At 41.4% G+C, this 12382-nt stretch overlaps 1 protein-coding gene across 2 annotated transcripts in view; it reads left to right on the forward strand.

Annotated features, from left to right (window-relative positions):
* The window catches only part of LOC123504772 (mitoguardin-like), a 333089-nt gene extending 320922 nt beyond the window's left edge, over positions 1–12167 (forward strand). For both annotated transcript variants that reach the window (XM_045255588.1, XM_045255587.1), the window contains exons 8-11: positions 5495–5663; positions 6312–6542; positions 9012–9182; positions 11083–12167. In XM_045255588.1, coding sequence (XP_045111523.1) covers positions 5495–5663; positions 6312–6542; positions 9012–9182; positions 11083–11220 — 709 coding nt within the window. In that variant the 3' untranslated portion in view covers positions 11221–12167. The remainder of the gene's footprint in view (positions 1–5494; positions 5664–6311; positions 6543–9011; positions 9183–11082) is intronic.
* The last annotated feature ends 215 nt before the right edge of the window (positions 12168–12382 follow it).

Consider the following 12382-nt stretch of genomic DNA (forward strand, 5'->3'; position numbering starts at 1 on the left):
TGTGTGTGTGTGTGTGTGTGTAGTAGTAGTAGTAGTAGTAATAGTAGTAAATTGTTTGTTTTTAATGTAGTGTTTTGTAATGAGTTTCTTCCTTTCACTATGTTATTTTTTTATTTTTGTTTCATTTTTTGGGTTTTGTTTTATTGGGTGTGTGCTTGTGCAAATTTGTAGCTTTTTTTTCTTTAATTGCGAGATGACAACTTTGCATCTCTTGTTATTACTTCTCAGCACACACACACACACACACACACACACACACACACACACACACACACACACACACACACACACACACACACACACACACACACACACACACACACACACACACACACACACACACACACACACACACACACACACACACACACACACACACACACACACACACACACACACACACACACACACACACACACACACACACACACACCTTTCCAGCGTAAAAAAAAAATAATTTTATCTTTCTCCTTGACTGCTATTTTTTTTTTTTTTTTAATTCAACATACCATTTATCGCTTTTACCTGCATATGTTCTTTCCCCTACTTTTCTGTGCCACAAATGACTGAATAATGATTCTACACCTGCCCAGCCCCGAACCGTACGTGTAAGTCATGAAGGACGGGTCTTTAAGTAGTCATGGTGAGGGGTAGAGTACTGTAACACACCATAGATTATGGTAACAACTCATTTTCTAATGTGTGCTTCTCCTTTTAGTGTTATGTTTTTACTTTGATGTGTTGATAATTTAGAACGGATATTTGTAAGGTGTTAGTGTATCAGAGTTCGTGTAATTTTGGAGAAATTCTAACCACAGTTGAAATTAGTCTCTAAATCTTTTCTTTTAGCCCATGAATCTGTAGTTGTAATTATTCAGTTTTGTTTATTCTTTTCTGCGAGTTCTTTACTCTATAGATATTTATTGATAGTCTCATCTCTTGGATTTGATGAGTCTCAAATTCTCCTTTTAACCTTAGAATCTGCAGGTGTAATCATTTAGTCTTATGTATTTGATATTTTAAAATTCTTGCCGCTAGATAGATATTAATCAAAGACGTCTCCCACATATATTCATGTTAACATTTAGTAGATATGGGATCTTGACCTCTTACTAGTTTACTTTTTTCTGGTTAAATCTGTACAATAATGCTGACTACAGGTTTGATTAAATTAATCCATTTCTGACCATGAATGTACCGTTCTCAAGTTAAGAAAGGTAATGACAGAATCCATAACTGAGACTTTTCTTCTGATTCCTTTAAGGCAAAACAGAATACACTTGGTGCAATAATACTAACAATGGGTTTAATTAATTGACTTCCAGCTATGAGTGCACCATCTTCACTAGCATCCATAACCTTAGAACTCTCCTGTTCTTTCCTTGAAGTCAAGACAAAATACACTCACTATCTTCCATTCCCTCCAGTGGACAAAGGCAAACTATCTTTCCTTATTTGACACGCTTCTACTCTCCTACTTAATCCTATCTTTGAGAAGCTATCCTTCCTTATTTCCTGCTCTGCTTCCTCTTCCTATCCGCTCACATCCTCTATCCCATATCTTCCCTATTACACGTAAGCACATCCATCATGACGAAGGAATTTCGCTAAGGTTCTCCCAATTCGTATTCTTAAGACGTTGATTCTTCCCGAAAATAACAAAAATTGAAAGATGAGCCTCACTATTTCCTTTGGAGCCGCCCTAAGCTTATCGGAATCTCCCTCTCCGTTTCCCTTTTTCCTTCCCTGACTCTCCCTCCATCCCCTCCCCTTTGTTTCCCCAAACACTGGCCGCAAGCTAAGTTTTCCAGCTTTGAAGGAATATATCGAAACTTTCTGGAACTTTTACATGACATGCGATTGTTGAAAGGTTCACTGGTTTGTTTATCTGTATTTTGGTGAAGAGAAGGAGGTGCATAAGAACTTAGTACTTACCTCCACTAGATATTGTGGCTCCTTAACTAGACCCTGTATTAATATAAATCAACAGATATGTGCACTTCACTCCCTGTTCTTAGCAGTCTTTGTAAAGGTGACAAAACTAAGGCATTTCACTTTCCTCTTTTCATTTTTTTTCTAAGTGTGAAAGATGCATAACTAGATACTTTACCTTGTTTAATTAAAGAGATCTGTCCATCTCACTTCTTTCCCTCTCTCTATAGAGGTGACAAAATTAAGTAATTACATTTGTCTCCTTCCCCTTGCTATAAAAATCATGAAGCATGCATTATCTTCCCTTAATTAAAAGCATCGTATCTATGAACTAAACATTAGTCTCTCTTAACTAAGACCAGCGTATCTTGCCAGTTTTTCTTTGGGGTCCGAGGGATCTCCAAGCGCACAGGTTCGAATACTGTCCACGGTCCGAGTGTAGGTTGGGCTTCCTCACTCGGGGCAACGGTTTCCTAGCGGGTGGGCTTTAAGATAGGAGGTACCACTCCCCTATAGCCCATAAATTCCCGTGAAAAAGCCCACATGGAATGAATAAAAAAGACTCCCTTCCTTCCTTCCTCGTTCTGTAAAATCCTTCCTTGGTTTAATTGTAAACTAAAACACTATCCCAAGATCAGCGTAACTAACCACCTCTCTCTCTCTCTCTCTCTCTCTCTCTCTCTCTCTCTCTCTCTCTCTCTCTCTCTCTCTCTCTCTCTCTCTCTCTCTCTCTCTCTCTCTCTCTCTCTCTCTCTCTCTCTCTCTCTCTCTCTCTCTCTCTCTCTCTCTCTCTCTCTCTCTCTCTCTCTCTCTCTCTCTCTCTCTCTCTCTCTCTCTTTTATTTAAACAGGTGGTTATGTATATTACATGGGACAGTTAAGTATGCCTATGCTAAAGCTCATCCTTGCCGTAGGTGAGCTATCTTAAAGCTACTGCCCTTACACTTACATTATAAACAAATTGTAATGTAGTAATAACTACAGTCAAGCGCTCTGCCCGACGCTGTACTTTATCTAGCAGGCTGAGGTGGCAGCGGGCACTTGACATCCAGGTAAGAGGGGCGTATTCCATTATAGGCCTTACCTGGGCCTTGTAGAGTGTGAGGAGGCCGTCAGCATGGAGAAGGTGTTTCATCCGGCGCAGTAGGTTCACCTTAGAGGAGGCGCTCCGCCACTTTCTCCAGGTGACGGTTGAACTGCAGCCTGGAATCCACCTCCACCCCAAGGATTTCAATGGTGTCCTGCAGAGGGATGGTGTCTGGCCCGAGACGCAACTTTCCACGCAGTTGGTCTGCTTCTCCCTGTGAGCGGGTGATGACCATGGCCTGGGTTTTCTCAGGGGCAAACTTGACTTGCCACCTTTCTCCCCAAGCCAGGATGTCCTGTAGCTGCCTATTGACTACCTGCACCACATTCTGGGCTTCTCCCCTCTCATAAACCCAGGAGAGGGTGCAGTCATCTGCATAAGCAGCCGCTTCGGGAGAACTCTGCAGTAGATCGTTGAAATATATGTTCCATAGTATTGGGCCGAGTACTGAACCTTGGGATACAGATGCCTCCACTGGAAAGGAGGACGAGGTGCTGCCGTTCACCACTACGCGGAGGCTCCATCCCGTGAGGTAGCTGCTGAACAGTTGTAGCAGGTCCCCGGTGATGCCCAGCTGCTGGAATTTAATAGTCAGCGCATGATTTTTTTTTTTTTTTTTTTTTTTTTTTTTTTTTTTTTTACGTAGGGAAGAGGGCCAGCCAAGGGCAAAAAAAAGAAAGTTAGAAAAAAGCCCACTTGAGCGCCGGCTCTCCAAAGAGTAGAAAAAGTGCCAAACCGTCAGCCAGAATTAGGGGAGCAAATGCCTCGATACCTCCCTCTTAAAAGAAGACAAGTTGTAGGAATTTGGAAATACAGATGCAGGGAGGGAGTTCCAGAGTTTACCAGTGAAAGGGATGAATGATTGAGCATTAGAGAGTTGGACAGAATAGGGATGAGAGGAAGAAGAAAGCCTTGTGCAGCGTGGCTGCAGGAGGAGGGGAGGCATGCAGTTAGCAAGATCAGTAGAACAGTTACCATGAAAATAGCGATAAAATATAGAAAGGGATGCAACATTTCGGCGGTGAGAAAGAGTGAAGACAGTTAGTCAGAGGAGGGAGTTGATGAGACGAAGAGCTTTCGATTCCACCCTATCAAGCAAAGCTGTGTGACTGGAACCCCCCCAAACATGCGAAGAGTACTCCATACAGGGACGGATAAGGCCCTTATACAGAGTAAGCAGTTGGAGGGGCGAGAAAAACTGGCGGAGACGCCTCAGAACACCTAACTTCATAGAAGCTGTTTTAGCAAGAGATGAGATGTGAAGTTTCCAGTTAAGATTATGAGCAAAGGACAGACCGAGGATATTCATTGTGGAAGAGGAAGACAGTTGAGTGTCATTGAAGAAGAGGGGATAGTTGTCTGGAAGGTTGTGTCGAGTTGATAGATGGAGGAATTGAGTTTTGAGGCATTGAAAACTACTAGATTTTCTCTGCCCCAATCGGAAATTTTAGAAAGATCGGAAGTCAGGCGTTCCGTGGCGTCCCCGCGTGATCTGTTAATTTCCTGAAGGGTTGGACGTCTCTGAAAGAACGTGGAAAGATGTAGGGTGGTATCATCAGCGTAGGAGTGGATAGGGCAAGAAGTTTGGTTAAGAAGGTCATTAATGAATAATAGAAAGAGAGTGGGTGACAGGACAGAACCCTGAGGAACACCACTATTAATAGGTTTAGGAGAAGAACAGTAGCCGTCTACCACAGCAGCAATAGAGCGGTCGGAAAGGAAACTTGAGATAAAGTTGCAGAGAGAAGGATAGAAGCCGTAAGAGGGCAGTTTTGAAATCAAAGCTTTATGCCAGACTCTATCAAAAGCTTTTGATATGTCTAACGCAACAGCAAAAGTTTCACCGAAATCTCTAAAAGAGGATGACCAAGACTCAGTAAGAAAAGCCAGAAGATCACCAGTAGAGCGACCTTGACGGAAGCCATATTGGCGATCAGACAGAAGATTGTGAAGTGACAGATGTTTGAGAATCTTCCTATTCAGGATAGATTCAAAAACTTTAGACAAGCAAGAGATTAAAGCTATTGGACGGTAGTTTGAGGGGTTAGAACGGTCACCCTTTTTAGGAACAGGCTGAATGTAGGCGAACTTCCAGCAGGAAGGAAAGGTATTAGTCGATAGACAAAGTCGGAAGAGTTTGGCCAGGCCACACAGAGTCAAAAGCACTAGTAATGTTTAAGGCGATCACCAGGGAGGGGCGTCCGGCATCAAGGGCATCATGCCAGGATTTGGAGAGCAAGAGGAGGAGATCAGAGGTTGAACGGCCTTTTCTCTCTCTCTCTCTCTCTCTCTCTCTCTCTCTCTCTCTCTCTCTCTCTCTCTCTCTCTCTCTCTCTCTCTCTCTCTCTCTCTCTCTCTCTCTCTCTCTCTCTCTCTCTCTCTCTCTCTCTCTCTCTCTCGTTACTAAACTAACTTTCTCTCTCTTCTCTTCCCTCCTCACTACAGCAGCGTTTAACTAAGTATTACTTCCCCACAGGGACGTGCGGGCCGAGCGGGTGCGCGTGGCCAGTGACGTGGAGTACGTATGTAAGGTTCACTGTATCCGCCTGGCCTGCCACCTTCTCTTTGCACGCCAGGATACCAAACAGTTTTTCGCAGATGCTGGCAGGCAGATCATTGGTGACCTGCTGGTGCGCGCTGCCAAGGTGTGTGTGTGTGTGTTTGTGTGTGAGAGAGAGAGAGAGAGAGAGAGAGAGAGAGAGAGAGAGAGAGAGAGAGAGAGAGAGATTTTGCTTAAATTTGAGGCCTTGTATGTCAGATGTATGGGCGCGCGAGCATGTGCGTGTGTGTGTGTGTGTGTGTGTGTGTGTGTGTGTGTGTGTGTGTGTGTGTGTGTGTGTGTGTGTGTGTGTGTGTGTGTGTGTGTGTGTGTGTGTGTGTGTGTGTAATTCACCTCGGTCGTCTGCTGGTCACCCAGCCAGTCTTCCCCATTACGGAGCGAGCTCCGTAATGTTTGTGTGTGTGTGTGTGTGTGTGTGTGTGTGTGTGTGTGTGTGTGTGTGTGTGTGTATGTGTGTGTGTGTGTGTGTGTGTGTGTGTGTGTGTGTGTGTGTGTGTGTGTGTGTGTGTGTGTGTGTGTGTTACTTTTTACTTGGGGTGTTTGTTCAAGGCTCCGCTCGTGTGTGTGTGTGTGTGTGTGTGTGTGTGTCAATGAATTAATCATCGCTTAAACTTAGCCTCCATCCATTAACACACACACACACACACACACACACACACACACACACACACACACACACACACACACACACACACACACACACATATCCATAATCCTTCCCTCCCGCCTCTAGGATCCTAAAGACGCCCTCCAAGCTTACGACGCCATGCTGGACTTCCTGACGGAGTGTGACTGGAGCGAGGTGGAGGCTGAGCTGCAAGGGCGTGGCGTTAAAGCTATTACTTTCTATGACGTGGTGCTCGACTTTATCTTGATGGACGCCTTCGAAGACCTGGAGAACCCACCCTCCTCCGTCACCGCCGTGGTGCAGAACCGCTGGCTGTCCAATGGCTTCAAGGAGTCTGTAAGTGAAGGGAGAGTGTGAGGAAGCGGGCTATATGAAGAAGTGAGAGAGAGAGAGAGAGAGAGAGAGAGAGAGAGAGAGAGAGAGAGACTTGTACTTGTTTATTATTTTGCCCAAAGTTTTGGACAAAGTATGGTGCACAGCTTCCATACAAAATAAACATTATAAATTTATTCATTCACTCTGTACACATCAAAAATATGAAGTGCAGACTTATTAACAAATATTGCTAACTTGTGTTGTATCGTGTATCTGCCACTTTGTAATTTATACCTTATTGAATTATTTATGTAATACCGGGTTAAGTAGTTTGTCCTGAGTTCGATTTCGTTATTGTTACATTTAAGCAAAACATGAAACTCATCCCCTATTACATTATCATTACATTTATTACAAATCGTAGAATTCTAGTATACCTAGCCGTTACAGTACATGATTACTACTTCCTAATCTACTAATGCTAATCCTATGCGACTCTTTTAATAACTTTAAAAAATAAAGCAAACTTTAAATGAAACGTAAACATTACATAAGACTTACCATTTAATAATGACCTCCATTCCGTTATCTACTGATCTTTGATATTTCTCTCGAACATAAGCCTCAACCAAGTATGATTATCTATTTCTTGAATGTGTCAGATCCAAGACATACCTGAATTATTCAACATTGCTTTTACATAATCCAACCATGGTGATTTTTAAGTACTTTTAGCATACAATTAAGAAAAAACACTGATGCATTATGTAACAAAGTTTGCTATGATACCATTTAGCAATCTAGGCCAGTGATTCACATTCTCGTTTTTATGTGAACACTTACAGGATACTTGCCTAACTCATCATATACTATTGCGTTACATGTGGTTTTGCTGACATTAATTAGGTGTTTAAAAAAAAGTTACGTGAACATTTTCTTACAACGTTACATTATAAGAGGTAGCACCATTGCATCAAACAGCTTCAGTTACAAAATCAATTGCTAGATTCCATTTTCGACTGTAAATTTCTCATCTTCCTTGCTGGCAAAGTTGTTCTTGACTTGTTTCAAAACTCCCATTATAGTTAATTTTAACACCTAAATACTTATACTCATCAGCAAAATATAGTCATTGTACAGTTGATATCCACCTTCCATTTATCACAATGTGTTTCCGTTGCCTTCTGTGTATTATATAAACCTTATACCGAAGTAAATCAATCAAGCCTTTAATTACAAATACACTATAAGTAGTGCAATATCCCTTCCTAAAACAAGTCTGGATTTCATTTATGACATAATTCCTATCACAAAATTCCGTCGGTCCTGAATTTGGTATTGTTGCTTTCTTTAACAATAAAGTTATCCCTCTATAATTATTTACATCTTGGATGTCTTCCGCAATCTAATAAATAGGTAGTACAATTATTCTAGTTAGCCAGTCTTCTACGTTGTTTCCTGTTTCTAAGATTTTGTTAAAAAGCTTAGCATGTGTTTGATGTTCTTAAAGTATTCATTCCAGCAGCTTTGTTATAAGAGACTTCTTTTGTGGTCCTTGCTAAATTTTCCAATAGAGTCTGGAATCCTTAGTTTTAACCGTCCGTAACTTTGCATTGAGATTTCTTTTTTCTTGGCTCTTTTCAACTCTTGTATGTAATTCTTGCTCTTAATTATCATGTCATTATAATTTGTTACAGTCCTTACGTTATTTTTATGCATTGCTGTATGATATTCCTTTATACTTAGAAAACATTTTTGCCATAATCGGTGATATTACAATTATTACTTTTGATAAACCTCTTATCTTTCTTTGGAAATACTTTCAAACCTGATTCAATTAATATTTTCTTCAGATCAAAATTCAACTCTGAAACAGACTTTAGATCTGCATTCTCAATCACGTATGTCACCAATTTCTTGTTTATATTATTAATATAATCATCAACTTTATGTTGATCCCAGTGTCCTGGTTTGTTTACTACATGGGAAAACCCCTTTCCCTTTAGTCCTTTCTGATACCTTTCACCAGACCAACACTCCGGCTCAATAAAATCGCTATTTTTAATCTTTAGTATAAACCACAATGCACATCGGAAAAAAAAAAGTGGAGCAAACTCCAATACGTTAAAGTTCTGAATAGCGATCAGAAGGAATGATGATCCAATAACTTAATCCATAACAGAGAGAGAGAGAGAGAGAGAGAGACAGAGAGAGATCGCTGTAATTATGAATTATGAAAAAAAAAAAAATGCGGCCTCTTAGAGTAAGCAATTGCCGTGAGCCAGAATCAAATCCGTAACTTTTATCCAGCAATCTTAGGTCTGCATCATAGAACCAGCTCTCAGTAGTAACAATGGTAAGAACAGTAACAGAAGCGAGCACTTTTCTATACTGTAGGTAGTTTGTATTTATTCTAGTAGTTTCTGTCACTAGACAATGCTGCGCTCTAGCAAGTCTTTCTAACCTGCTACCTGCCCCACCCTCCAACAGGCTCTGTCCACCGCTGTCTGGAGCGTGCTGCGGGCCAAGCGGCGGATGCTCAAGTACCATGACGGATTCATCGCGCATTTCTACGACGTGTCTGAGCACCTTTCCCCCGTGCTGGCCTGGGGGTTTCTGGGGCCTGATGAGAACATACGGGAGCTGTGCACGTTCTTCAAGGTGAGAGGGACCTCTGTAATTTATCTACGGTTGTCTCCTGGTTACCCAGCCGGTCGTTCCCATAAAGAAAGAGCTTCGATCTATTTCATAGCAGCCGATTTTTTGATAGCGTTAGACCACTCACATGCCAAACAGTGAGAAACCGAGGCCACAACCCCTCTGCTTATATCCGATACCATGTCTCTATGTGAGGAGGTAAACAGTCACTAAGCATATACATTAATGTACATTTTTTTTTTACAAATAGTTATGAAGTTATTAAAGAAAAATACTGGGAAGAAAAGTAATAGGTCTGCAGCTAAAATCCAAGTATACTTCTTGACGAAAAAAAAAATCATTACTAAGATTAGATTTTTGGTAGGGATGTGTACTCTTCAAGGTACTAATAGATAAGCGTGGCTCCTCATGGCTGAGTGAGGGACGGGTGTAAATATTTGTGTGGAGGGAAGAGGATTGTGTACTTCATTCAGGTAGGGAGAGATAAGATATTAGTCTTCAAGGCAATCAGAGTAATGTCTTCAAAATGAGTACTTGAGGTGAGTACTTGCTTTTTGTGAGGAAATGTGCAGTATTTTACATGTCTGGTCTGTTCAAGATAATCGATAGTGGAATGTGATGGGGGGAAAAAAGGACTACTCTGACTCTATGGCTCCAATAAATTAAATACCGGATATTATTATATAAATGTAGGTAAGGGAATATGTACTTTTTTTCTTTTCTTTACCTATACGTTTTGTTTGGGATAATTAATAATGGAATGTCGTGGAATATAGAACTTTATCCTAACTTTATGGTTCTAATAAAAAAAAGTACATAAAAATATAAAATGTTGCTATATTTTTTTATTCGTGTTTTATTCAATGTGATTAATTATACAAACTGGTAGAAGAAAATACCTGACACCATGATTCTTTTTAAAAGATAGTGAATACCAAATAAAAGTGAAAGAGGCAGATGATTGTACGTCGCGCCACTTCAATACATAGCAGTGATAGCTCGAATATTTCTCGTGGTACAAACACTTTTACTAATCCAAAAGAACTTTAAGGCCATAACGTATGCCATATTCTAGTAATTATTATCCCTACCAGTGCATTGTGCATCTTGCCTATAATACTGTTGTGTGTCAAAAAAAAATTCATCGTGATGATGTAGAAGTGTCCTCCCTCTTAAGTAAATCAGGAGCGGAAACAAGGTACGTTACTTTATAAAACGAGATTACTAATAATACTCTTCCCTCGTACCAGCTCCCCGTATTGTAACTTATCGGAGCCTCTCCTACCGGCCACTATAACTCGCAAGGGGAAAGGTAACTAATAAATCTATGTTGTTAGGTATTGCAGTGCTAATCACTCATTTTTGTCATATACTTCTCGTTGACGTAATAAATTGGTGGAAAGGATGCCAATTCCTCCACATGGCTGTTTTGAACTTTGTTAGTTGATGTTTGTCATGTTAATTCTATAAAGCAGAGGAATTAGAGCGATGATACACGTGACAGAAACAGTTATAGTGGTGGTATTGGTATTTTGTGTTGCAGTAGCAGTAGCTTTATCAGTCTTTCTCATTTGATTCACACTGTTCAGTAATCAAAACTACTACATTCATTACTATAAAATTACCGTCACTTTCAGAGGCAGGAGCATCCCTTGTAATTTTCATATAGTTGAAAAGAAATATATCGACGTCAACCACTTTATTGCACTGAATTATTCACATTTCATTAACAAATGCTTAATAGATCGTATTATCTAGAGTCACTCAGTCAAGAGTGGTGATTCATATCTTGTTAATGCGAAGAAACACTGCCTTCATTACACTCACATATACCCGAGGCAATTTGGGTTTACGATTATTAGGACATACACGTTTGTTCCCTGACTGAGCCTTACGCCCCCAGGACCAGATTGTGGGACTGCTGCAGGACCTGTTCAGCTTCAGCAATGTGCGCTACACCACTGTGGAGGAGTTGGCGGTGGACGTGATGAACCTCACCAGGGAACGCTTTCAAGTCATCAGCCAAAGACTGGCCTTGTAGTCTCTCCCGCCGCAGGAACCGCGAAATAGCGCCGCCGACCAGCCATAAGTCAGGTTGTACGAGTATAAATGTAGTATGTATATGTATGTACTGTATGTATGTACCTACTCGCTCGCAGGCTCACCGTATCTTGATAATATTCTGTACTAAGATGCAAGCAAAACAGGCACTTCATCTCACTTCCTACTGTGCCCTTCTGTGCACATTCAGCGTCCTGCCTCGGCGGCCTCCTCGCTCACCCTCACATGCTCAGCAATGTACAACACACGCCATGTAATCGTGGGTCGAGGTGGGACGCTGCATGATTTTCAGGTTATATGATGTGTTCAAAATAATTTGTTTACCCCCTATACCATAAAATCTCTAGGTTGTTGTTGGTGATGCCTACCTGTTACTAAAAATGAAATGTTACCAAGAGTTTATGTGTACAGTTTAAGGTGTTCAAGTTTTATAAAAATATTATTATTCTGGCACAAACATTTTATCATTATGATGAGTAGTGTTGAGAAATGCAATGCAGGTGATCACCCTATCGCTGATTATAGTAAAAAGGCCTGAAGTTTGGTATTGTGATTATGTGGTAGCGTGGCAGGATGTGCCAGGAGACAGAGTGAGGCAGACGCCGTCACCTGATCTCTCCATTGTATAACTGTGGTGCAGCAAATGCCACAGTGAGCAAGGTGGCAATGCGACTCAGCGACTTGGCAGCGTGAAAACAGTATTACTTGCTGTCCCTGGAGCTGTGTCGAGGCGAGTTGGAAGGGTCACTTTAGCATTCCGCTCTATTCGGTGTGCGGTCTTTGTAAGTGTGGGTTGTGGCGGGCTGAGGGAGGGGAGGGGGCGCCTCCCCACGGAGCCTTGCAAGTCCTCGGATGAAATATTCCAGAAGTCATACTCTTATGTAGTTTGTTTACTGTTAATTAATATGAATATACATGTACAGTATTGAAAAGTGTTTTATTGCTTTTGTTCTTAGCCTCTCCAATGCTACTCTTGACGAACAGTCGTCACGGAACACTGCGCAAGTTGCTGCGTGGTTTCCAAGCCGTGACGAGTCGTTTTACATCTGGCGACTGAGGGACAAATGCTGTTATGAAGTGCTCAAAGGCGAAACGTCCTCTCTGTATTATATAGTGAACCGAGATATCTCTTCATGGCAGGG

Source organism: Portunus trituberculatus, chromosome 17 (genome assembly GCF_017591435.1).
Source record: "Portunus trituberculatus isolate SZX2019 chromosome 17, ASM1759143v1, whole genome shotgun sequence".
NCBI lineage: Eukaryota > Metazoa > Arthropoda > Malacostraca > Decapoda > Portunidae > Portunus > Portunus trituberculatus.